The 26,503-nt window shown below is 42.4% G+C and overlaps 1 protein-coding gene across 5 annotated transcripts in view; it reads right to left on the minus strand.

Annotated features, from left to right (window-relative positions):
• Positions 1–1,467: 1,467 nt before the first annotated feature.
• Positions 1,468–26,503, minus strand: part of Shtn1 (shootin 1) — a 100,778-nt gene continuing 75,742 nt past the window's right edge. Inside the window, exons 15-18 of one of the 5 annotated variants that reach the window (XR_004943668.1) lie at positions 23,083–23,203; positions 18,151–18,343; positions 5,665–5,793; positions 3,222–3,283 (exon numbers count right to left, since the gene is read on the minus strand). Coding sequence is in view for 3 of the 5 variants with exons in the window: in XM_036173907.1 (XP_036029800.1) it covers positions 3,058–3,283; positions 18,151–18,343; positions 23,083–23,203 (540 nt within the window). In the remaining 2 variants the exon portion in view is untranslated. Of the gene's footprint in view, positions 3,284–5,664; positions 5,794–18,150; positions 18,344–23,082; positions 23,204–26,503 lie in introns of those variants that run through there. The other 4 variants (XM_036173907.1, XR_004943669.1, XM_036173917.1 and 1 more) reach the window with 4 other exon arrangements.

Below are 26,503 nucleotides of genomic sequence, written 5' to 3' on the forward strand. Positions count from 1 at the left end.
ATAATAGTGTTATAAGGAGATGAAAGAAGTTAGTTTTATTGAATAAGTGAGTCCGTTATTTGCCTTAAAAAAAAAAAAAGGAATTAGTCATAGCCTAGATTAAAAATGACTGGGAGCTGGGAAATGAAGCCATTCCAGGGCTTGTGTAACAGTGACAAATGGGTTACCCATCCTCCACAACTGTTGGAAGTGATTGAACATAGTGGGCCTTTGCAGAAGCACCAGGATGAGTTTAAGACTGTAATACAATCTATCATTTGCCCAACACGCAACCTAAAGTGGTCTGGAAAGATGACCCACAGTCAACAACTTCCCTATGCAACAACCTTCTTACTGCTCATGAAAGTAAGGAAGGAGTTACTTGCTTGGCAAAGCCATAACACCCCCCCCCCACACACACACACACACACACTACCACCACCACCACCACCGCTATCACCTTTTACTCAGACCAACCCAGTCTGGGTGCTAGAAGCCCTGGTGACTCCCATCAAGCAGATGCCACAGGCTGGAAAACTAATGTCTATGATGGGAGTTTGTGTGGGCCTTGCTCAGATGTAAAGGCTTCAGACATTTAAATAAAGTTCTTACTCTCCCAGCAGAGGAGAGAGACATCTTCCTTCACTAAATAGCACAAGGGGCCTGCATGCCTTCCTGCCCCACTGTGGCTATATGAGTATTGGAAGTAGTCGAGAGCTACAGCAGAGACCTAATCCATATCTTCAAAACAGAATAAATGTCCTGCTAGAGAAAAGAGAGATGTGTGGTCCCTCCCAACTGGAAGACCATATGAGTTGAATGTGTCGAAGAAGCCTTTCTGTGCACACACCCAAGAGCTTACCTTGAAGATACAATACACCACCTGTTTTGCAAACAGCCACCCTGGCAAAGGGCAGAACCTTAAAGCTGAGGTGAAAATAGAAAAACTGTAGGGAAAGAGTGAGCAAAAGTCTACAACAAATACCCATGTATCACAGTAGTTTGCAAGGCTTTGTGGTCACTGGGAAGGAAAGCATATTTTCAAAAGTATGAAAGGCAAAGATGCTATCAAAACAGCAGGTACAGACAAACACCTGGCCCAGCCAGCACGCCTCACCTAATGGTTAACTTCTGCTGGAAATGAGGCTGCTTTTCAACCACATTATTCTGTCCATGTGTGATGGAATAGTATAGAAACGTAGCATGCCTGTTTTTATATTCCTAGACTGCCTAAGACCCACAGTGGCAACCTGGCGGCAGACTCAAGAAGCATGGAAGAGAGCTGCTCAAAGCGAGCTATCTCAGGAAGATTCCTGGGGCTACCCGCTCACATCACTCTTCTGGAGAGCGCCAAGACTGGCTTGGTCTGCTGCTGGGAAGGGAGGGGGTAGCAGAAAGTTTGCCTGGCATGTAAGAAGCAGAATTCTATTAAAGTGTCCCTCTAGGCTGGAGAATTTCAACATGTCAAGAACCACAACTGACCCTTCATGAGAGGCTGTTGTGTGTCTCTTTTAATATGTTGTGTTTGAGAAGAGTACACATCACAGCATAACAGAACCCATCTCAACAAATTAACCCACTTGCAGTTAGCATATCATTCAGTTATGGAAACACACAGTCAGAAAAAAAAAATCACGTTTTAATTTCCCATGAGTAAACTGACAGGGAACATGGAAACAGTCAGGCCTAATGAACCTACATAAAAAGAATTGTCTCCAAATTGAGGAAGTGTTCTCACCTGCCCCCACTGCCTCAAGCCTATGCTAGCAGCACACGTGCAAAAACACAACAGGACACAACTACAGCAACTGTTACTATCATTTTCTTTTGCCCTCAGGTGCAAACCACCTGACAGCTGCATGCTGAGTCATGCTAACAAAACTAAGCCTTTCACTCTCTTTAATAGTAAAATTACCATTACTGAATCATTACCATAAAAAGTGCATTCAAGTACATTACCACTTATTTTAAATAAACACCGATTTGAAACAATCAACTTTGAAAACCTGCATAAGTTTTTTTTTTTTTAAAATCCCTGATTACATTTCTATTTATTCACTGTGGTAGTCTGAAACATTATATTTTTAGAAACTACCACTTAATTTCCTCTAAAAAACAAAACAAAACAAAACAAAAGACCCATGTAATATAGAACGACAGTGAAGAAAAAAAAAATGTGCTTGTCACTTATCTTCACTGTGTATAAAAACTGGAGTAAAATATGGTCTTTGTGCTAGGAGAGTGTGTGGGAAAACACAGTTAACTTGAGGAACAGAAGATATGGTTTACAAGGTGTTCCTTTTAAATTCAAGGTTTGGACTTCCATTTTAGCTCTCTGTTCTACGGATGGAGCGTCACCCCTGATGTCCTTGGCAAGCCTTGGAATATGGGGGCATGTTTTTCAGCAAAGCAGTTAACTGTAATCAACTCAGACCTAAGAGACCTTGGAGCTTGATGCCACCTCTGGAGTTCTGCCGCAGATGTCTCAGCGCACCCTACAAGATGGAGCCATTGACTTCCAGGCTGCTTCAGTTCCCCATCCAAAGACCAGACCCAGACAGAGGCTCCTTTGGTGACTTCATTTCTTCAGATGGGGTCTTGCAATGTGACCCAAACTGAAGTCCAGGCTCAAGCGATCCTCCTGCCTCAGTCTCCCTGGTGCTAGGGCTGCACATAGAAGGCTTGGATAAAAGGGTGCATTTTTAAGATCATTTTTAAGTCCAGCGGTCTCTGTTTATCCAATTATTGGCAACCACCTTGAATTCCAACATGCCTAAATTTGAAGAGTAGTATGCACATTCCCTACAAAGACATCAACATATGAGTCTCCTGCCACCTTCTCAAGGAAGTCATACTTTATATAGAAAGGACCCTTACCCCTATAAAGAACAAAAACTACCCAGAAGATGCATTTTGCTAAACAGCTTACTTATGTTTATAATTGCTACTTACAAAGTGATACCAGCAAAGAAGTGTGTGGCCAGAACGAAGGAATAGCCAACAGCCCTTGACAGTACACCCAAATGAGCCATGTGCTTACTGACAAGGACTTGCAAACATGCCGCCTCTGGTTTCAGGTCAGCAGTGGGAACTGTCCATCTCTGCCGCCGTTTTTCCACCGCCATTTTCTTTGTGTTCCGGTTGCATTTCACCTCCTTCCTCCTTGCACTGAGTGGGGTCTTTTTCAGCAGCCTGGTCTTTGGTTTGGGGTCCATGTGTGGAAACAGGATCTAAAACTACAACTGGCTCAGCTTGCTTTTCACTGCCCACACATTTTCTCCTGTATCCACCTTTACTGGGAGGCCTATAAGAAGAGAGTTAAATAGAAAAATAACTAAACAGAGAAAACAAGGACTTTCAGATTCCTGGACTCAGGAAAATAACAACAAAAGTTCAAAGTCTAACCAACATGCAAAGCATGGTAGTCTTTGAGATGCAAGGCTTAAGTAAAAAAAAGGAAGCAGCAGCTATCAGATTACATCATAGGATCAGAAGGCCAGAAAAGAGAAAGCAGGAAAAGTCAGAGCGATTAACTACGGAAGTAGTAAAAAGCCAACTGCACCTACCTGTGTAATCGCATACTCCTCTCAGGAAATACACAGCTCCACTGTGCATTCCCAAACACTGCCCACGCCAGCTCTGTCCTACCTCCCTCGTTCAGCTAGAAGGAACCAAGCCAGTCCCCCACTCCCTCTGGCCCCCAGGACAGCTGTTTGCAGCTTAGCTGTGAAGAGGCTGCATGGAGAGGGTTGGGGATCACCCTGGCTCAGTGATGGACAGATAGATGAGAGTGGCAGCCAGCTGTGCCCACCACAGCCATTACCACCCAGGAGGGAATCCTGACCTCAGGAGGTAGGCAGAGAAAAGGGCTGATGGGAGAGCTCAAGGAATAAGCTCCAACACCAAGTGACCAGAAACCTCTGTAATCAGGAGAACATGGTTCTTGAGAAGTTTCTTACAGAATTTTAGAAGCTGTTTCCTTTCCCTCAGAAGTTGCCTCCCTTCTGATACAAGAAGCTACCGTTTTTTCATGCCACACAGGTGACATTTCCTTGTGGGAACACAGGTGTCCCTCAAACATGCTCTTGCCATGGGTCAGGCTGTGGGCCCCGAGTCCTCTCAGAAGTAATGGTCAGCACCTGCTCTGGGCAGGTTCTGGGCCGCAGAGCTTGCCTAGAGGGATGTGGCAGCACTAACATTCTCAAGACTACTCTGGTCCTCCTGGCCAGTTCCAGGAAAAGACTTCTTCATTCCAGAGAGCCATGAGCCAGGCAGGACACTACAGGCCCACCTGATGTATGATGGAGAGCTACTGCTTAGCATCTGCTCACTGCCCTGACCTCTTGCAGGTCAGATTTTCTGAGCTACTTTCACATTAGTGCTTCTCCCTTTCGGAACTTACCACAGCTAAATGTTACTTATTTGTCTCTGATAACGTATGGGGCAGGGACTGTTTAGTTTTGTCTAAAAATCTATCCCCAGCATCTATTGTAAATCATGTGTAGAGTAAACAATAACTAGAGAAGACCCAGATCGAAAGCTTTGGTAAGAGTAGACCTGGAGGTCTCTTCTATACATGGAAACAGAACAAACCATCTGTTATGGAAGGTGGCCTGCATGACCTGCAAGGCACTAAAGCCTGAACCCAAAAGACCACGGTTATCACCATGAGCTCCATCCAAATGCTTGAGAGTCGAGTCATTCTCTAGATGTCAGACCATATTAAGGACATGGCTTGGCCATCATACTACATGACTGCCACATAGCATTGTCTTCCTTGCGAGTAGTGGAAGGAAGGAGATCCTCCAGGAATGGAGAGAACAGAGACCATGATGGCATTGTTCTTCTACCTCAGCCAATGAAATATTTCTCAAAACTCCTGCTACTGTGTCCTAGAGATGGGTTGGGGTGCCATTTCTTTGGAATTACCTGTTCTGGCTTTCTCTGGTCCAGACAACATCTTATAGTTCATTATCACAAAAGCAAAGCCACTGATAAGAGCTGTTACAGAAATTAGACCCTGGGCAGCAGAGGACACTATCAGGTATAGTCTGTGGGAGTCTGCCATCTCTATGCATGAAGTTAGGTGTCCTGGCAGCTAAAAGGCAAGACAGCTGTAAAATGGCAGAGATCAAAGACAAACTAGAAGTGCAACTTTCTCTGACAAAGGCCAATCAGGCTGATGCACCAGCCCTGCAAGACAAGCTGAGCCCTATCACTTGGAACTGCACATGCATCAGAGCTGGGAGGTGGGCAAGCTGGAGAAGCTGAGAGGAACTGCAGAATGGATCCATAGGCCAGCCACTGCCACATGCCAGCTAGGTGAGTTAGCACATTATGCCCTTCATAAGCTATCCCAGAGCCTGTTATACATGAACTTTCTTGGGGTTTAAAAAAATGCTTTTAAAAGATTACTTTCTCACTTCTGCCTTGTATACTCATTCACATTTCTCTCATAGCCAACTAGAAACTGGAAACAAACAAGTAGAGGATTCCAGCAGGTAAAGCTGCTGCTTAGCTCAGGTTTAGGTAAAAGCCATGTAAGTCTGCAGGTCAAGTCCAGTTAGCTTCACCAGCTTGCTTGTAAGTCTACTGCTGTCAGCCAGCCAGTCTGCTGGAAGCATGCACAAGTGCGTGTCTCATTCTGCCATTTGGAGTGAGCATCTACCGTCAGTCCATACCAACCTTGGTTGCTCCTGTGAACTACTGTTTTCATGCCCGTGAATCTGCAGGCGAAGCATGGTTAACAACTCCTAGCAAAAGCTGTCTTCATCAGCTGGGGATTAGACATTTCCAGGAACTGCTCTCAGGATCCTGTGGCAGCAACACACAGGCTGAGCTGAAAACTTAGAAACCGTGGACTACTGGGTTGATACTGTTTTTGGAACTATCTCTGCCACTGTTTATCTGTCCTCAAGCAAGCTGCTTATCTGCAGTGTAACCTGAGAAGTCACTTGCTGGCCAGCCTGAGAATCCCAGCCTGAGAATGGTTGACTTTCACTAAACTAGGCACAGTAGGTACTAGGCACAGCAGTACTGCCTGGGAACCCCAGGGCAAGATAGAAAGGGTTGATAATGGGCATCCATCCAAACTGCCCTTTTATAGATGGAGATGGTGCTGTGTGTAGAGAGAGAGAGAGCCTGGCCAGTGCGAGAGTCTGAGCTGCCTCCTTCCTGCCTCCTCCTTAGCCCTGAGCTATTTTCCAAATACAACATTGGTGCCACAGGGTAATTGTGGGCATTTTTACTAGCTTATTTCCATTGTCTCCACTTTCAGATCGGCAAGGACAAAGTCCACTCCTCAAGCTACAGTCTGTAGTTCTTCCTGGTTTGGTATCTCTAGGTCCTTTCTTGGCTCCCTGGGGGAGCTGCTCAAAGTCCTGCTAGAATGAGAAGCCTTCCTTCCTGGGCAACTTTCTGTCTCAATTCCCATGAAGTCATTGATGGTTAACTTGACAGGATTAAGAATCACTTAGGAGACAAGAAGTATGCCCGTGAGGAATTACATAGACTAGGTAATTGAGGTGGGAGGACCTGAATGCGGGTGGCACCATTCCCTGGGCTCATCTCCTGAAATGAATAAAAAGGAGAAAGAGCTGATCTGTAGCATTCATTGTCCTCTGCTTCTTAATTGTGGATGCAATGTGAATAGCTGTCCCAGCCTCCAGCCACATCCTCCCTACCACGATGGACTGACCGAGCCAGAATTAGTCCTTTCTCCCTTAGAGGATTTTATCTCAGCAACACAAAAAGCAACTATTACAAAGTCCTTCAGGAACAGCACTGAGAGCCCAGCCAGGGTCTAGAGGTCTGAACCTGAGGCTTCTCAAAAGCTCAAATCCCAAAAGCTCAAGCAGCAGTCCACAGGGGTTGCAGACCACTGTTGCTCTGTCCACTTTCTAAACTTCAATGCAGCAGCAACAGATATGGGCTACAAATAAGCAGCTAAAGTTCATACTCCTAAAGAGTCACGGCAGCATTTCTCCTGAGGAGCAGAATCGGTAAAGCAAGACTGCTGGGCCACAGAAGGTGAGGAAGATATGGGGTCGGTCTGTCCCTCTCTAGTCAGATGCCTACTCCAGGAGAGCAAGCGAGTGACCCATCTGCTTGAATAGAGCCTGTTATCAGTCGTCTTGGGGCCCAAACTGCAGGATCTTAGCCAGGATTTCTCTTCTTTTTCATCGACCTTATTTGTGGATCATTCTGGATCACACGTTCAACAGTTGTTCCAAGACAAAAACAAAAACAAAAACAAAGAAAACAGAAAAAAACAAAAACAAAAACAAGGAAAAGCTAGGATTCAAGATCTTAATCTGCAGCTCTATTATGACTGACAGCCGCTGTCCTCCCGACTCTAGGAGAGCGAGCACAAGGGGCTCTGGCAGCTGGTGAAAGGAAAGATCTGACTCCACACCATACTGGTGTGAGGAGATCAGAACTGTTGCAAACAGCTCCACCAAAGCTGAACTTGGTAAAGGGATTCAGTGATTTCTCTGACCAAGTCACGGGAGACAGAAGAGAAGCATTCTATGCCCCTCCCTCCAAGCCCGTCATTGTTTGCATTCAATGAAATTCCTTTCAAAATCAACTTTCCACATCCCAATTATATTCAACAACATTCTAGCTAACATTTCGGCTGCAATTCAAATTAACTAATGCCCCAAAGAGCCCCTAATCGACACGGTTCTGAGCTCAATTGAATACAATCAAAGCTCAGGAAATGAAGGGGGGGAATGCTTATTTCATGCAAATTCTGAATATCGCTCAAGCTTAATTTTACTGATAATATAAAGGTGGGACATTTTGAACATTACAGTGAATGAAACCTTTAAGCGGTGAGAGTTATTTTATAAAATGCTACCTCTGAAAAGCTGATTGCCAAACAGTATAAAAATGGTTTGAGGCATAAATGCCAAGTTCATTTCTATTTCACTTCTGAGGTAACTATCTTTCAAATCACAACAGCTGGACTATTTAACACAATCTGGTGAATCACAGTGTAGCGCTTCTCTGGTCTCCCAGTGGGACGTCTGCATTAGTCCGTGGCAGCCATCCAACACATGACGTACAGTGGCCGGTCTGAACTCTGTTTCATTTACAATAAAAACGGATAAAACCACAATCATATTTACCACCTTCAAGGATGGAAAATGGAAAGATTTAAATTTGTCTTTATAAAGTAGTTTTCTGGGAAAACTCCAAAGAGGAAGTCAGTTTTTATTTCCCTAGTGTAAAAATAAGCCTTGCTTTTTCCCCTCCTTCCAATCCCTGCACACAGCAGAGCAGTGAACGGAAGTGGAGTTGCCGAAGCTAATGTTCATTGTTTCAGAAACTCTTGTTTTTCAGAGCTTTTCATGCACTGGTTCAAAACTTCAAAAACATTATGTTCTAAACATAAGCTGAACACTTCTAATTACTGTCAGGTCTCACACTTGTGTAACTGGAGGTAGAACAAAGCTCAATATTTTTGGCTTTGTATACTTTCTCAAATCTGTATTTTTTCTCAAGGACTGTGTCATTCTGTCAATTTGACTCTGCTTTTTACTTGTAGGAAGACAGATTTACTTTTAAAGTATAGAGAGTGTTACTTGCCTCCTGATTAACCGGAGTTCCATTTGTCACAGGTAACAATACAAAGACTCTGTGCCACATTCAGCAAAATTTCCTTTAGTTTTTTTTAACTGCCATGCAGTGGTCTCTTCAAGGCTGAGTTGGTTTGTTTATTCTGCTGATGCCAGCTAGCAGAAGACAACCGATAGGTTCTGAACCTGGACAGCTCTCATTGGTAGAGCCATTGAGGCAACCCATGAACTCGTTACAAAACACTTTTTGTAATGTGTGACACTTTTCTTTGGCTGCTGGGTTGGTTTTATACTGTGTTTGTTTGTTTTATAATTTTGCACAGGTTTTAGTCCCTATGAAAATTCATTTAGATTCCAGGTATTTAAAAACTGAGTATTATTTACAAGAAATATGTTAAAAGACACAGTCTTTCACAGAAATCACCAGAGCTAACACTGGTTCCTTTAAAATGAGCTGTGCCCAACATGCATTTTCATACATATATGTATTTTAAGTTTTCCTTTCAATTTGCTGCATTTTATACATCAGCCTTTAAAGCAGGAGTCACAAGTAATTCTGTCTGTTGTCTTATACCGTCATATACTTCCATGACATGATAAAGTATATTTCCAGTGAAGTTTGTGCGTTTATCCCAGTATCTGAAATTGCTTTTTCAATCTTGGAAGTTACTTTTCTTTCAATCAAAAGAGAACAAAACGAAACAAAACTTCACTCTTCCCCATGAAGCACAAATAAAAGGAAACATAAACACTGTTAAGAAACAGTTTTTAAAAACCTACAAAGTACCAAAGGCAATTTGCAGAAATGATACATTTTAGACAAAGTCCTGTAAAATCAGCCCTTGTAACTAGAAGCAAACATTAAGAGGCAATTAATTCTTTGAGAGAATGGAGAATTACTCAGCAGCACTTTAACAGTAATTTTGAGATTTACTCAACGGTATTTTACCAGTCATTTTTTCACTAGGTGTAATACATCCTGAACAATTAATCTGGAAGAAGTTGCTGTCTGTACAGCCCCTCGGAACACTGAGACAATACTGGCTGCTGAGCTTTCCAGCAGTACACAGGATAACTCCTGGTGGGGGGAAGAAAAAAAGACCAAGTTGGGGGATCTCAGCTTCCAGAGCATCCAGTTGTTCGGCTAATTTTGTTGTTAAAACTTAATTGTCCATGTACCAGTGCACACGGGGCTCCATTGTGGTCTGGCTCTGTGGAACAGAGCCGTTTCCTGCAGTGTCCGTACACAATTCAGCAGTGCTAAGATTACAGCTGAGCGCCCAGCAAATCCTTTAATTGTATAAGAGCATCAGATTAAGCAGGAACGTCTATGCGGCTCATTCTGCAAGTAGACTCTTCTCTGAAATAAATGTTTACTAAGTACAGGGAAGGTGCCTTCTTCCCCCTCTCCTGCAATGTAGAGCCTACACACAGATACACAACATAACACACACACACACACACACACACACACACACACACACACACACACACACACGGAAAAAGAGGAAAAGGAAGTGATGAGGAAACAGAGGGATGAAAGTTGCCAGGAGAAAGCAAAGTCCTTTCACCACAGGGATCAGCAACTTCCCTGGTTGACCAAGCCTCTCTGAAGAAATGGTTACATGACCAACAAACAAATGCATGCCCCACTGAGACCAATGTTAGAAAGAAAGATTTTATGCAAAGTTGCTCTAAAAGGAAGTTTGAGAACAGAAATTTCTATTTGAGAACATATTTCAAAAGCTCAAATTCTCCTCTCCAATTGTGAAAACTAGTACTGTTCCATTTCATTTTTAAACATTAGATTCCCACTAGAAATAACAAATAAAACTGTAGAGATGAGTTAGAGGTCAAACGATGATTTAAAAAAAATCAGTCCTATTTTTAATTAAAAATTTGAAATGCAATTAGCCTTTTTCCCCCATGTCATGGAAAGGTTTGACTGGTCACACCAACCAAGAGACATTTAAAACTTCTCTTCTATCAGCTGCCCCTTGCTATTCAGCAAATAGCTTACATAAGATGAACTCTTGCTAGAATATATCTGTATGGGGCCAAATGTCACAGGTATTTAGAGACACCACAGATCAGGAAATTAAATATAAATTAAAATAAATAATGGTTTCACTAGAAAAGGACACTTTCTATTGAAACTGAAGTCCTATAATTGCTACATGGATTTTGTGGTTTTCTTTCTTTTCTTTTCCCCCCCCCCCCCCCCCAATTCTCCAAGGGCAGAAAGTGACCTGTGTTGAACCTCCCAAACAAAAAAAGCAAACTAACTGCCTGCTGGTGGCTCAAAGGGGTATTTAAAAGAACTTGAAGCTTCCAGTGTGGGGAGGTACTGGGGCTCAGAACAGGACGCATCAGAAATGTGTTGGCTGGAAGAGTCTCCAGGAACTGTGCTTTTGACAACCTTTGGGAATGACCAAGAGAAGAGGAGCACTCTGGGAAATTGCTGCCTATCACTCCACTATAGTGGGGTTTGAGTTCCCTTCCACATGGCTCCACTTTCAGTGCAAAGTTGCAAATGAAAAGTCATCATTTGGTTGGTTGTTTAATTGCAACTCACTGGAGGATATTCATTTTCTGGGAAAATGGACAGACAATGCTCAGACCAAACTTCCAAAAAGGCAAAGCATAAATTGAAAATGATGATCAGCTAGGCAGCGATGCTGCACACTTTAATCCCAGCATTTGGGGGCAAAGACAGGTGCATCTCTGTAAGTTCGAGGCCAGCCTGGTCTAGAGAGTGATTTTCAGGACAGCCAGGGCTACATAAAGAAACCTTCTCTCAAAAACCCCCAACAAAATAATAATGATAATAGTGATGATGGTGGTGGTGGTGGTTGGTGGTGGTGATCAAATTTCCAGGGCTTGAGAATTTGTGATTTTAAAACAAATAGCTTCATAGACAGTTTTCCTTCACATGGCCACAGTATATTACCATTTACTAACATTCCTTTCTGATCCCCTGCCCTGGGTCAGGTATATTCAATGTATAATATGTTTGACTTAAAAGAATTAAGTACTCCTAGCAAGTTTGAAACATCCAGGACAGTAAAAAACAAACAAAAACCCCACTATATATATATGGATCGGGGAAATGGCTCAGTAGGTGAAGAGCTGACTCCGCAGAAGCCAGTGTCAACCTGGTTTACTTCTGTGTTCCTCCCTGCTGACACAACGAAGACAGAGTAAGATTCTTTGACTCAAGCTAATCAACAGGTGGGGTGTTTAGTATCAAAAAGAAAAAGCTCTACATTATAGAACTGTGTAAAGAAACTATCTTCTCACTTTCAGCCAGCTGTAATGCCTCCAAAATAGGCTAACCAAGTATTGTAAGGTCAGACAACCCAAACTGCCAGGATCTACTTCTGTTTCCAGTGTAAGCCTGCACACAGCAGAGAAGACTGGCAAGCAAACATGGTCACTTTCCTATACCTGTTGGCAGTGGCAAAGAACATACCGTCATTTCCAAGACCTGAGCTCTGTGCCAGCCAAGGATCTTTGATCTACCTACTTACTGGTCATCGTCATCATCATTCTGGCAAGTGACTTAATCTATGACATAGGTTTCCTCGTAGCAAACTGAGTGTAGTGACACCTACTTTGTAGGGCTAGCATGTAGATTAGGTTGTTTATGGAATATGTTTGAAATATTTCTTACCCATCTTATATTAAAATTCCATTGCTTGGATGATAGATAGATAATCAAGGCCAAAAGTGAAGTTGGAAGCTAAGTTTGTAGACGTGGGTCATTGGCTGGGTGGGTAATGGTGGTCAAGTCGTTTAAGTTCTCTGGGTTTACTCCCTTTTTGTGTTTCTTCTAAACTAAACTTGAAGCATGTATATTAGACATGCCCCTGAATCTTCTCCATCTCTAAGACCTCAGTAATTCCTAAGAAACATCAACACTTGGTAAATATTCACCTTTAAGATAAGTAGCAAAAAAATACCTGTTTTCTAGCCATGGCATGCTTTATAATATATATATAGATTTATTCTAAAATACAAACCTAGAAATATAAAATAATAAGTTTTTTAAACACTGCATCAGAACTTACATGTCCAAATGAAAATGCTTTGTCTTTTACTGGTAATCTTAGGGTTCCGTCTACTCTGTCTGACTCTGTCGCTACTGCCCCAAATACTTTTGGATCCATTTGGTTTAGAGATCCCTGGCCACAGAAAAAGATACTGGCAGTCCTTTCTAACTGTTTATTTCAGGTTAGAGAAAAGAGGTGAGAAGTGGGGCCTGCCTCAGAGACCCTCGACTGGTCCAGGAAGAGAACTAATGTCAGTAGCATCAACAAAAAATATGATGTCCATTTTAATAACCACTATATGCTTAACATACATTTCCAAAACTTTGGTTTTGGAAGTAGGCTCAGGTTTTTAAATAACCATTGCCTGTACTGGTGCTGGTGCACATGTTTTCATGTCCAACCACATGCATAGAAGAGTGTGGCACACTACATTTAGGCTGCAACCTTCTTTCTGCCACTTACGCTTCATCATCCCACAGGGGCATGGATTAATGGCAGGTAGGCAATTGATCAGTATTTCAGAAATAGAAGCATAAGTTCAACAGTAAATATTATTTGGGTGGACATGTCCTCCATCTTAATACTGTGGAGGGTATTCCAAACATTTTAACTCTGTTGTCAACAAAATGTGTAAATTCGATGTTCTCGATGGATACATACATGTACATTGAACTGGAAAAACATTGTTTTGGGAAAAGACCACACCATTCCATCATGTGTGTGCTTTAGTTAATATTTCCTCTTCCTCATCATTAATAGGTATTCACACTAAAATAGTACATATTGAGAGGAATGTGCCCAAACCTTAGTAGGCAGGATGTATGTGTGGACAGGTAGAGAGTATGGATGGTGAAACAATTTTCCAGTTTGGGATGTGAGGATTCTGAGATTTGCTTCCATAAATTTTAGTCATTGATACTGTTTCTCAATAAGAAACAGAAAAGAAGAGCTGATGCAGTCTTGGAGTATGTATGGTCAGAGGAACAGGCACCAAGAAGCGATGTAACTGCAGAACCTTCACCTCCTACAAGGGACATCTTACATCAGCCTCCTCTCTTCCCCAAGCTCTTAATACTTAATGCTCTAAGTGCAGTCTATCAAGATTTCAAAGGAATTTAGAGTTAAGTTATCTGACTCAACTATTAGCCAGAAGCGTCATTTTGGGCGATTTGTTTACTTCATTGAGCCTCTGTTTTTTCATGTACAAAATGGGAATAATATCCATTCTATAGGTTTGGGATGATTAAAAGAACCCATGGAAATACCTGGCTTACTGAATGTTGGTAAGAAACACTATCAATGGCTAAAATTTATGAAGCAAATCTCAGAATCCTTACATCCCTAACCCGTTACAGTTGAAATAATGAAAGTCAAAGTCACTATGAGATTCGAGACAACAGAAATGGATAGAAACTGCCCATTATAAACAACAGGACAGAGGCTCTCTCTCTCTCTCTCTCTCTCTCTCTCTCTCTCTCTCTCTGTCTCTCTCTCTCCCTTCCTTCCTTTCTTCTTTATTTTCTTTCTTTCTTCTTTTTTTATAGCTATCATTAAAATAGAAGCAGAATAAATTAGACTCCCAAGCTCTGGTTATCTTTTTCTTTCCTTTTCTTTTTTCCCCTTAAACCTGCTCACTTTGTATATGTTAGTGTCATTCATTTTAATGAATCTTTGTACTTAAACATTGAAACTAACTCTTACTTTCTTTAAGACATAAATTAATATCTGATTTTATAATTTTTAGACAAGAGTCATTTAACTGTCTGGAATCCATATGTTGATCTATACTCTGCAGGGGTGGCTAGAAGCTTTTGGTTTTCCTATGCAGAAATTCCTTGTCTTCTACTTTGGCATTCTTACTTACCCATTGGTAAGTTAGCCAACACTCCAGCCCTGCTGAGCCGATTGGGTGAGCACAGCTAGAACTTTCTGCTGTTCCTGTGTATTGTGAGTCTGATGTCTTAATCTTGAGCAGGTGCAATAGTAGAGAAGATGAGCAGTACTGAGCTAAATGCATACAACTCCTTGGCCTTTAAAAAAATGTTTTCTTGAACTAAAGAATCCAACCAAGAACCAATCAGAAAGTCTTAAGCTCTAACCTGTGCGTATGACTGCTGTATGATGGGACTGCTGGAAATGTGCTATTCTAATCAGCTGATATTTGGCCACTTTACTAATACTAAAGAAGATGCTTGTTCATTCACCCATTTATGGAGAGCCTATCATCTGGCAGGTACCATTCCTGGTGTGTGAAATACCACAAATACATAAAACAAACAAAAATAAAAATCCTATCCTCATATGGTTTACATTTCATAGAGGGAGAAAAATAACCAACATGGTAAAGTACATGGTAACCACTGTGGGGAAAATAGAGTGGGACATGGGGAATCCGGGTCTAGGGGAACACAGTCAGGGATACTCCTTTAAGGGAAAAACTCAGTGTGAGGGGTATGCTAGCCTTGAACCCATGGGGAGCATGGAGAGCTAAGGAAGCCCCGAGTGAATGTGTACTGTTACTATGGCCTCAGCCATGTCAAGGACCAATGCCTCAGACCCATGGGAAACTGTCAGTCTTCCCCCTGGGGTGAAGCCCAGAGGGGCAGTAAATCCTTTCTCTAAGTGGGAATGTTGACAAGCATGAACAAAACCTATCAACAGCAGCTTCCTCCTCACAAGACTGCTGTTGATACTGGCCAGCCTCTCCCCTGGGCTGCAGAGTTCCAGGTTTTGAGTAGCTGGTGCCCTCCATCAAAGTTCACACAACTGGCCCCATACCAGTTTTCCTGCCTATGTCTTTCTTTTCTTCATTCTTTGCCACCCCAGTCAGGTTCCCAGGACCTTGCCTTGCAGGACTCAACAGGGAAGGGCATTCTTGGTAAAGTGGGTAGTGCAGCACCAGGCCCCAGAGCAGGCAGTATGAGCAGCAGGCCACAGTGCAATGGCACCTGGCCAAAAGGGCTAAAGTGGAAGGAGAAAGGGAGGTGAAGGAATCAGGAGCTACAGAAAGGTATGCGCATATATGCATACTGTGCACATGTGCAACTCATGCAAGTTGGGGCGATCAGTCATATGCATTAGAGATCACTAAAGGTTGGTATCCTCCCTTAACCTTGATTCCTGTCAAGAGCTGATAGTGCCACTCACCTGAAACACCATGGTGGTGATGCCACTGATCAAAATGAAGGATCAGTTACTAGAGTGCAGAAACACGTTCAATAACAGAAGGAGTGCACTGATACATATGTAGAAAAATGTCACAGCAAAAGCCTTCACTCTGAATTCTAACCTAGAAAGTCAGTTTAAAACAGTAAAGGACTGGGTAGACAGATTGGTGGGTAAAATGCTTGTTGCATAAGTATGAGAACTCAGGTTGGGATCCCCAGAGCCTCTGGAAAGCTGGACTCTGAGGCATGCATCTGTAACCCCTGCACTCTGTGGTGATTGAAGGCAAACATATGAGAATCCCTTGAAACTAACAGCCCAGCCAGCCTGGCGTACACAGCAGTGAACAACACAGCCCACCTCAAACTAGGCAGGAGGTAAGGACTGATATCTGAGCTTGTCTTCTGACCCCTACCCCCACATACACTATGGCATGTGCATACTGAACTAAATACCCCCCATCACCACACACACACACATGATCTCATTTCTAAGTGTCCCACTTGCTCAATATTATGAGGTAGGGCAAGATGGTTACAACCACCACAGTGGTTAGTGTAACTGAATGGACTTATTAGTCAAAGCCCCAAACAGCCCTGAAAATAATCCCCATGGTTCATAGCAGTTTCTGGGTTCACTTACAGAACCTGCAGCTAAGCCTGTCAGTCATCTCAAAGCCAAGTTTAAATGTAAGTGAAGGGAAGTGAATAATTCGCCTGCATGTGCGCAGAATTCTCAGATTCATTTGGTCTTGCTGTACTTGAAGCAAGGGGTTTTCAGAAAAGGGTGCTCTGACTTTTTAAATAACTGTCAATGTGACAACACACGGCGCTGGTTATCTGGGCTAAACAATTCAAGAATGGAAGACACAGCATTAGGTTACAAAGTTGAAAAGTTAATACAGCCACACATAATACTTAGATTAGTGCTTTAAGTAGATAAATTAAGTTGCAATGTGTCTCTTAAGCAGTCATTGAATAAGCAAGATGAGAAATAAATTGAGTTCCACATCGGCCTTCCTGGCATCTAACATCTCTCTGTCAACACACTGATCCTTTTTGCTGTCAATTCAACACCCATTTTGCAGACCCTGGGCCTGCAATTATTTCATTTCCTTTCTTGGAAATGTAATTTCCACTTACTTTTGTAGAATAAAAGGCACACAAAGGGAGGAAGGAGTAGCAGTATTTTCTGATTAAGATTATCTGTGCAAAATGGTGAAGAGGGGAAAAATCTATACACACATACTGAAGCATTTCTCAGAAACTAACTTGTCTCTGCCAAATTGCTTTTGTGTCTGGATATTGGTTCAAATGCTGCCAGATTGCTGATGTCAAATTAGGTGTTAAACAAACTTAATAGCAAAGGCAAAGAATGAATATGGATCATCTTTCTGGGAGATGTGCAAACAGCTCCTGGCAAAGAAAGGCAACAGGACTGTGAGAAGATATGCTTTAAAAAACCACAATGAAATTAGCAAGACTGTAAATCAGCAAAGAAGGCCATTCATTCCCAAGGAGATGGGGGATCTCAATAGCCCCAGTGAGAGAAGTGCATGAGAGGAAGAAAATACCAGTTGGCAAAAATAGACGCAAATTGAATTTCAACTTCATTTGCCCAGGTTTCACCTTTTAAGCTAAGACAGCTGAAACTACAAAGGAGGGGCTCTTTCTCTCCTGACAGAACAGGAAATCAGAGGTTTAATTAACTGTGATTACGAGATTCGGCTGATCTGATTGGCCTCACCTCTTCCTTTTCATTAAGTGACAATCTAGCTGACATCCTGGCAAGAGAATTAGTGCACAAGTGTAGACTAATTTCAAATGGAGCTTGCTATTGTTATAAAACAAACTGATCCTCTACCACACTGGTCTGCAACATGGTCAATAGTAGGATTAACCCTGACAAAGCTCCACTTGGAAGTTGGTCTCTATGGTTAACCCTCTATGTGACACAGTCAGTCTCTAGAAAGAACAGGATGAAGGCACATCTTCCAAGGGCCAGAAAACGAGGCTATACACACGCAGGCTCCAAAGGAGTCGGGAAAGATCTAGTATCTTCTTCAGGTTAGGGAGCCATTAAGAGGGACAGCCTAAAGACAGGTATCTTCTGTGCAGAAGTATCAGCCAGGTCAATTCTTTGTGAAGAAGGAGAACCCAATGGCTAACCAGTTCAGCAGGTATGTTATTCACTTTGGAGCTGAAGGAAATCACCAAGCTGGGAGCCTAGAAGCAGAAGCTGACTCAAAGGAGGGGGGATGGGGATTGGCAGGCCACCTCAAAGTCTTTCTGAAGAGCAACCGACCAAAGAAATGCAAATTTGTCATTACAGATTTGTCTACATTCTACTTAATAAAGAGCATTGTTACTTACTGAAACGTAACCTTGGAATTCGTGCATTCTTCCAATTTACGGGGCCCTTCACCTGGCTCAGGTGTTAGGGGACACGGGCTGTTGAATTCTGCCTCCAGAGTTTTCTTGTTCAAGGCTGTTTTTGTTACACTGGATTCAGAACCCAACACTGGCATGGATTTGGACTCTGAGGTGGCTAATATCCCGGTAGGACCTTAAAACCAAACACATACCTCAAGTTTAATAAATCTGTGTGATGCTTATTAATGGTAGGAAAGATTAGCTGAAAAAGGCCACAGGAAGCAAAAAGGCCAAGTTGGTTTAAAAAAAGTTTAAGCACATGCTAAAAGGAAAAACAAAAATCCCTACTAGACCTCTACTTTGCTTTGGGTGTAACTCTACCTTTCAGTGCACTGGGACCATGCTGGGAAACTGTGTGCAGACATTTAAGAGGCCACAAAATCCTACGCCACACTCCCTTCACTGACCCGGTCCTTAGTAATACTGCAATTGTGGAAACTGCTTCTTCTTTCCAAATATGGCTTTTCTGACAGCCCTACTTGAACCATTTTGCCTCTCAAGAGTTAATTCTTCCAAAAACTCAGCTCTGCATTTTAAACAGAAAATGGACCAATGTCAAAAGGTTCTTTCTAAAAGGCTCATGAAGACTTCTTGAGCATTAAACAGCTTTTTATGAACATTTTCATTTTAATGTGAATGAGCAGTAAGTGGATTTATTGCCTCTTAAAAATACAGATGCAAGATTATAAAAATTAAGTGGCAAAGAGTTTGGGCTGTTTACCTTCTGGTCTCTGCTGCTCTTTGGGACAGGATTTAATGACTACAATAGGGCTTGCTACTGAAATTATTGGCACAGCATTCTGAAACTCCTGGGCTAAAGCTAAGCCTCATCCTGTTTTCGCCAGGTAGTATGCCTCAAAGTATATCTATCTTAAAACTTCAGAAGGAATGCTTTTAACAGAGAAACTGACTAAACAAGCCACATATACCCAAATTAAATAATGTCAAAATGAAGTTAGAAGAAACCTTGAAGGTTTTTTTGAGAAACCTTGCCATTGAGAACAGAACTGATGGCAGATTAAAGAGTGTCAGGGGGTGGGAATGTGGCTCAGGTGGAGAAGTGTTTTACTCAGCAGCATGGAGTCAAGGGCTCCATCTCCAGCATAAACTAGGTGTGGCAGTGCATACCTGTAACCCTAACACTTGGAAGGTGGAGGCAGGAAGAGTGAAAGTTCAAGGTCATTCTTGACTACATAAGAAGTTCATGGTGACCCAGAGCTACATAGAGACTCTGTCTCAAAAGTTGGTATTACAGAATACAAAATGTTAGTAGATCCTAATGGAATTTAGCTTGGGAGTTATATTCTTTCATGTGGCTATAACTATATCTGGAAAACGTATCCGAGAGAGACTGAAAATTTGTTCAGCAATTCTACTGGACTTCAAGACCCACTCTGGTCTGGTGACAGGTGTGACTTTCTTACTCTGTCTGGGCAGACAGGGTGGTGTCATCATCCCTGAGTGCTCTGTTTAGAAAGGCCTTTTCCTCTCAGCCACACTGAGCCTGTGTTGCACGGGGATATGGAAGACAGAGAGAAGAGCAGAGGGGTCAAACAGAGGCTTCTGGGAAATATAAAGTCTAATTCAAGATTTGCCCCTCTCGGGTGTTTTGTCCTTGGTAATTTGACTGCAACACTAGCAGCGTTAAGCAGCCTGTCCTTGTCGGAAGATCTCTTTCTGAATACACCAACACTTGCTGCTTATTTCTACATCTGAAGCTACTTAAAAAGGAAGGAAGTGTGAGCTGGGCTCATGTTTTCCATACACACCAAAAAAAAAAAAAAAAAAAAAAAATGAAGAGAAGGCACAGTGTTTGCCATGGTGATTATTGCATCCTATCTTTCCTAAGAATCTCTTGCTGCTCTCTGACATGTCAGTCTGGCAGGCTACTAGGCTTGGGGGAAAAGGGAACAGCAGGTAGGCCCAGGAAAATAAAGCAAAACAGTGTATCGGAAGGGCGGAGGCCCCACAGCCGGGGTTGGGTCTACAAAGCCCAGCTACTTCCTGAAGTATTCTTCCTCACTTGTTCCCTCCCCATCTCCCCTAAGTCTTAGTGTGCAAGGGCAGTGTCATGGGCCATGTGTGAGGCCCAAGCCTGCGCTTCAACCATCTCTGTCACTTTATTCTTGCCATGTGCCTGGCATCTCCCCATGGAATTTTCACCTTGTCATTTCATGAGCTTTAGAGAAATTTTCACCTGACAAACTCTGTCTGTTTGGTGCTTGGAAAATCGTGGCCCACCAAGGGGGAAAACAGGAGCTTTATTTGTTAAAGATAGTGAGAAAAAGCTTGTCAGCATTTATGTTTTCTTTTTTCCCCTTGGCTATTAGGAAACTCAGAGAAAATTCTGCTTAACTACAACTTACCCCTCAGTGTGTACTGACTGTCTACTTCACCAATGACAGATTGTATTTCATGTATTGAAAAAAAATTTTGAGACAGGCTTGTATGTAGCCCAGGTTGGCCTCCAAGTCACTATGTAGCTGAGAATGACCTTGATCTGCTGATCTTCCTGCTTCTACCTCTCAAGAGCTGGGATTGCAGACCTGTGACACCATGCTGTTTACATGCTTCCTGGGATGGAACCCAGGGCTTTACATACTCTAGGCAAATACTCTACTAACTGAGCTACATCCCTAGTCCCCAACTCCATTTATTTTTTATTTTTTATTATAATTTCCTTGGAATGGGACACTGAATATTTCTACACTGGTTAACAAAAATCAATCAAACAAATAAATAAAATGAAAGATTCTTATTGTGTCTCTAAAATGTGCTCTCTCCTCCACTTGTGGAAGTATTCCCATTCCCATATTAACTGAAACCAACGTGCTGGAAATGAACTCAGCAGCAGTGAGTGATGCATGTGTTTGCCTTAGTCCATGAGTGGAAAATGTGTTTGTAGAAAAGAGAAGGTGTAGAGCAAAACACACAATATAAATCATGGTGGTAAAGATGCCACAGAGTAGAGCCTAAAGTAGAGAGACCTACAGAAGAACCCTCAGTTAGATTTTGGGATGGCTGTCAGAGGTACCAAGTTACCAAATGGGTGAGATGTGGTGGCTGAGTGGGGGCAAAGTTAGGATACCCTCCTAACTTCCCTTTCAGGTTGTTTGCTACATGGGAAGTCCTTGTGTGCGATTTGTCAGTACAATTCTCAGACCAAACTAAACACTAATATTTTTATGTCAATGCCCTCCCTCCTGTTTTGAAGTAGAGACTCTTACTGTCCTAGAGCTCACTCTGAAGGCTCAACTGGCTCTCTAGTGTGGGGATCCACTTGTCTCCACCTCCTCATCACTGGTTTATTTGAAAGTGTGGGGATTGAACTCAGGGAGTAATTAACTATCTGTTTAGATCACTCATATGTTTATAATAAAAGTTTAGCTGCTTATCTGGCCAATTTTGATTTGAGGAATCACTCAGTTGAATAAATTCTCATGTAAAGCAGAGCTTGACCACCACAATTCCACTGTGAATATTCTAACAAGTCCAGCCAGGCAGGGTGGGTCATGCCTATAATGCCAGCCCTAAGGAGGCTGGAGTAGGAGGGTTGCATAAGTTCAAAGCCAGCCTGGCTACATGGCAAAACCGTATTTTTGAAACAAACAAAACCCTTGCAACTTCAAGTTGGTCAACATGACTCAACATTTTATAGATTTAAAACTTCTCAATGGATTGTTTTTGACCAAGTTGAGTCTTATAAAAGCTCAGCCCAGTACCTCTGGTTGCTGATTGATTATTAGTCTTCCTTTGCTGTGGTTTTTCAGAGCTGGCTTCTTGGCTAGCTCCAGTGGGGAAACTTCATAGAGGTTTTGGCTTATTGCCATAATTGAAGTCATTCAGACAACTGCATCCACCCAAAGTCAGAAACAGATCCTGTGATGTAATACATGGACAACGATGTGGCTCAAACACCCAATGACAATGGGGGCTCACAGCTGGTGGCAGAGCTGGAGTCCTTCCCTCATGTAGTTCATAGTCACATGAATGAAATGGGTATGAAGAATGAAGATAATTTCTCTGTATTTGTTATAACTGAGATATAATTCTCACTAAAACTGCAGATTGTGCCAGGCAGAGTTGGGGGCAGGGCACTTTCCATGTACCAGCTTACTTCATCTTGAGAATAATGTCAGAAAGCCATTAGAGACACACAAAGAAACTGAGGCACAGAAAGGTTGAATAACTAGCCTAAGGTCAAGCCATGGACAAATGATGGGCTTGGATTGAAACTGAGGATGCCTGCTTCCAGACCTCCACCCGATGCTGTATTGTTAGCAAAATCCATCCCGATGGGGGAAGGACTTGAGGTCCATCGCTCCCTAAGGAGCTATTGGCAGTTAGAGGCTCCCAGGGAAGAAGGAGACATTTCCTTGGGCAATACAGCCACTGGTCAGCTGCCCATGTTCCTGTGAATAACCCCCTTCACTGATGCTCCTGTAGACAACAGCAATGAAACATGTAAACAACCAAAGTACAAAAACAAACAAACAAAACTCCATGAAAACAGAAGAGTGACAAGCTGGAAGAAGATCGGTGGAGGGGAGGGAACAAGAAACTGGGGTGAATATAATAAAAAAAACCTTGTAGACATGTACGAAAAACCCCACCCTGAATGTCTTTATAAAGGGCTTTGTCCTGTGGGTCTCACACTAACCAGATCCGGTCTACAAATGCTTGATTACCTGCAAATAAAGTTGCTGATGACTATGTAAGTATCCCATGAGGTGTCACAGACACTCTTTGCCCAGCCAGTACTTCTCAATCACATTAAAAACCTAAACATTTAACACTAATTTTTGAAAGATGATTCGTGTTAAAGGGTTTAAGGAAGGAGAGAAGGACCATGGAGAATTCGAAGCCGCTTACTACTGCTATCTGCTTCTGCTGTCACCTTTCTGCGACGTAAAATCCTCTCTAACTCAGTTTCACTGTTCTCAGGGCCAAGGGATTTTAAGCTTCTCGAACTAGTGGATTTGTTAAGTGTCCCCTAAAACAAAAACAAAAAGGTTAATATAATATGCAAAAGAATATAAAATGCAAAACAATAAAACATCATCAAAGTCTGAACAGAATTAGGAAACAAAACAAATTATACACAAATGTGTATGAGTTTTTCAAATGTGCACATACATCCTCAATAACACAAAGTATTCAAAAAGACACTGCTGATGGTGGAGACAGTAGCTTCATCTCAGAAGAGCAGGCAATACAAGAACAACTCTTAGGGAGCTGACTGCAAAGATCAACTAAAGGGAAATACTTGCCCACTGGTGATGAAGATGCTGGTATATATCTACGAAGGAGAGAATGGATGCATTCCACTCACCTTGGAAGGGCATCTTCGGAGAGCAGCCATAAACTGCTAAGCACAAATCCTCTCTGAGCTAGAGAATTGTGTGGCCTATGACTGAGTGAGTAACCCTGGCTGCACACCAGGTGGCGGTGCTATGGCTGAGAAGCAGGCACTTCAGGGCCCCCAATGGAGCAGGTTGAGCTACCTTGACGTTAGTGTGGGAGAGAAATGCTGTGGTCCTATAGGGATGGACGGACTTCCATCAGCCTGACAGACAAAACATAGATGCATTTTTCCAGTGCCCAGAACATACTGCAGACAACAAGCTAGGCTCCTCCTGAAACTGGCCTTGGCTTTCTAAGAAGACAAAGACCAGAGCAATGACTCCCCATCCAGGCCCTTCTTGAAGTACATGACCGAGTAGCTCCTCACTTCCTTTTCCACTGGAGTGTCTGAACAGAGCACAGTGGCATACTCCTCACTTAGAGGTGAACGTGTAGCTCATCAGGAAAAAGACTTTCATAAAGTGCTCCTCCTCAGCTGTACCATAAGTGAAGGTTGGGGAGATCAAAAGACCTAAGATCTAATCAGAGGAAACCAGCAACAACCTCTCAGACTTAACATCTGAGTGAGACGTGGCTTTTGTCCAGCAAGGCTGTAGCCAGCCCAGCCTCTGTATCAGCTGTGACCTTGCTAAGGGCTTTTATTCCTAATCCTTCCTAGCTTCCAGCTCCTAGAAGGATTCTGAGAATCCTATTGTTTAGAAATAGTAATTCTCTAGACCATTTTGAACAACAACAAAAGTTCCTTGTGAAAATCAGATAGTTACAAATCTCACATAGGAAAAGTTACCATAATGTTTTCATTATCTCTAAGCGGGGACCACACCTGTTTACAGATATAGAGGAGGACTGGGGTGGCCAGCAAGGTCAGGAGACTGTGGTTGCTGTTAGCTGCCTAATCAATTGATGCATGACATGCTTGAAGAAGACTCTTACTTTATTTGAGCATGTGACATGTTCCCCTCTGGAAATGCAACATTTTGCTTTTCAAGATTTATAAACTATCCAGAAGGAACATGACATGTAATTTTACAACAGCTTATTTAAGTTTAGAAGTGAGATGATTTGGTTCACTAGGTTGTAGGTCTCTATCTACTTGTTGCTAGAGAAACACAGTGAGGTCTGATTGTTCCTGGAAATTAACGGAAATGAATGGCCACTTTCCACACACTTGAAAAGAACACAAAGAACAGGTATCCCCATGTTATTTCTATTTAAGCTTCTGGGAAACTTACCATTTGAAACACTTGCAGGTAGCTATTTAAAACCGCAGCTCTCACTATGAAAATAACTTATAGAGCAGTCACATTGACTCTCAAGGCCACGCATGATTTTCCCCAACGGAAATGGCTGTTGGAAAGGAAACTACACGCTATCTGCTGTTGTTAAATTTATTACTTGCATGGTCCTTCAGCTTTCCCTTTGGATAACAGTATGATTTCCCCACAAATCCAGGCTGTGATGAACCGGGTGCCAAAAGAATCTATTTTCCAAGTTCTAACCTGTGAACCCCCAATTCTTTGTTCGTTTACTGACTGATAGGATTGATGCAGCTTATGTGTGAGTAAGGTTTAGAGGCACTGGCTTCTGGAGGACAGGACATTTCTGTGTGACTCTCAAGTGAAATAAAGCTCCTGAGATCATTTTATTTCTCTACTGGACTCATAAAGTGCACCAGCCAGAAGTAGGCCCAGAAGCCATGTGGTACACACAGTTACCTCACTTGACATGCCACGGAACCCAGTGAGGCTCAGGGCCATGGTCCAGTCCCACAGCAAGCCAGAGATAGGTCTGAGTTTTAGATGTAGATCGAAATCCCAAATAGTAATCTACTTAAAATCACCACTGTCACACTCAGAAGTCTCGGTCTCCAAGCACCTGGAATGTTAAAAATGTCACCATACTAACAACTGCCAGATGACAAGTACATATTGGTCAACAATTGCTGCCCCTGTCCGGAGTGGTGTGACACTGCCTCTGTCCCTCTGATCTACAAAAGGAATTTGCAGATTAATTTGTATCTGTTCATTCTTTGGAAACCGCCAGTGCCTCCCTCATATAGTGGATTTAAATGACAGTGTGCATCCAAAGCCTCCACTTCCTAAACCTTAGACCTTCTATGTGAACACAGGAAATAGCTGGTGTATGTTTTACATATCAAATGTCCAGCTTGGAAAATTAAGTGATGTTGTGAGTTTGGAAAAATGACTTCAATCAATCCTGATGCTTTAAAAATTGGTTTGAAAATAGTACACATAAAAAAAAAAAAAAAAAAAAAAAAAGAGTAAGTTTTCTAGCTCTCCCTGGTCAGAGACTTATATATCTAATTTTGCTCTGTAGTCCAAAGCTCTAAGTCACACACTGTGGGTAACAGTCATTTTTAGCAGAAATGTCCCCCATGAAGCCTTTTGGTTCTCTGTACTCTAGGAGATCCGAACACCAATCCATTGTGTCTCCTGGTACAGGTGTTCAATTCCCACCTTAAGGTGGGACTTGAGGGTCACTATAGTTCTTCACACTTGCTTCTTAAGTGTCATGATCACTGGGCTGGTATCTGCTTTCCTCAGAACTATGATGATCCTTATTGTGTGGACTCCAGCTGGAAGCATCCAGAAGTATACTGTACTGGAGCCCCACTTTCTCCCACACAAGAATGGATGTGGTTCTTAGTCCCAGACACTGGGGCCATCACTCAAACACAATTCTGCTGGGGTAGAAGAGGGTTATCATTTGGCAGAGAAGGAGGAGAGGACCAGGACCAGAGTCCACTCTTAAAAAAACCAAAAAGCAACAAAAACCTTAATACAAAGAAATATTATTTCCAGAATCATTATTACTAATGATAATATCAGAAAAAGCAGAGATCTAAAAACAGAACCAGGGCAAGGGTGAAACAACTTTTAAAAATATTCTTCACAAATAAACAATTCCA

The sequence above is a fragment of the Onychomys torridus genome, chromosome 1 (assembly GCF_903995425.1).
Source record: "Onychomys torridus chromosome 1, mOncTor1.1, whole genome shotgun sequence".
NCBI classification, from domain to species: domain Eukaryota; kingdom Metazoa; phylum Chordata; class Mammalia; order Rodentia; family Cricetidae; genus Onychomys; species Onychomys torridus.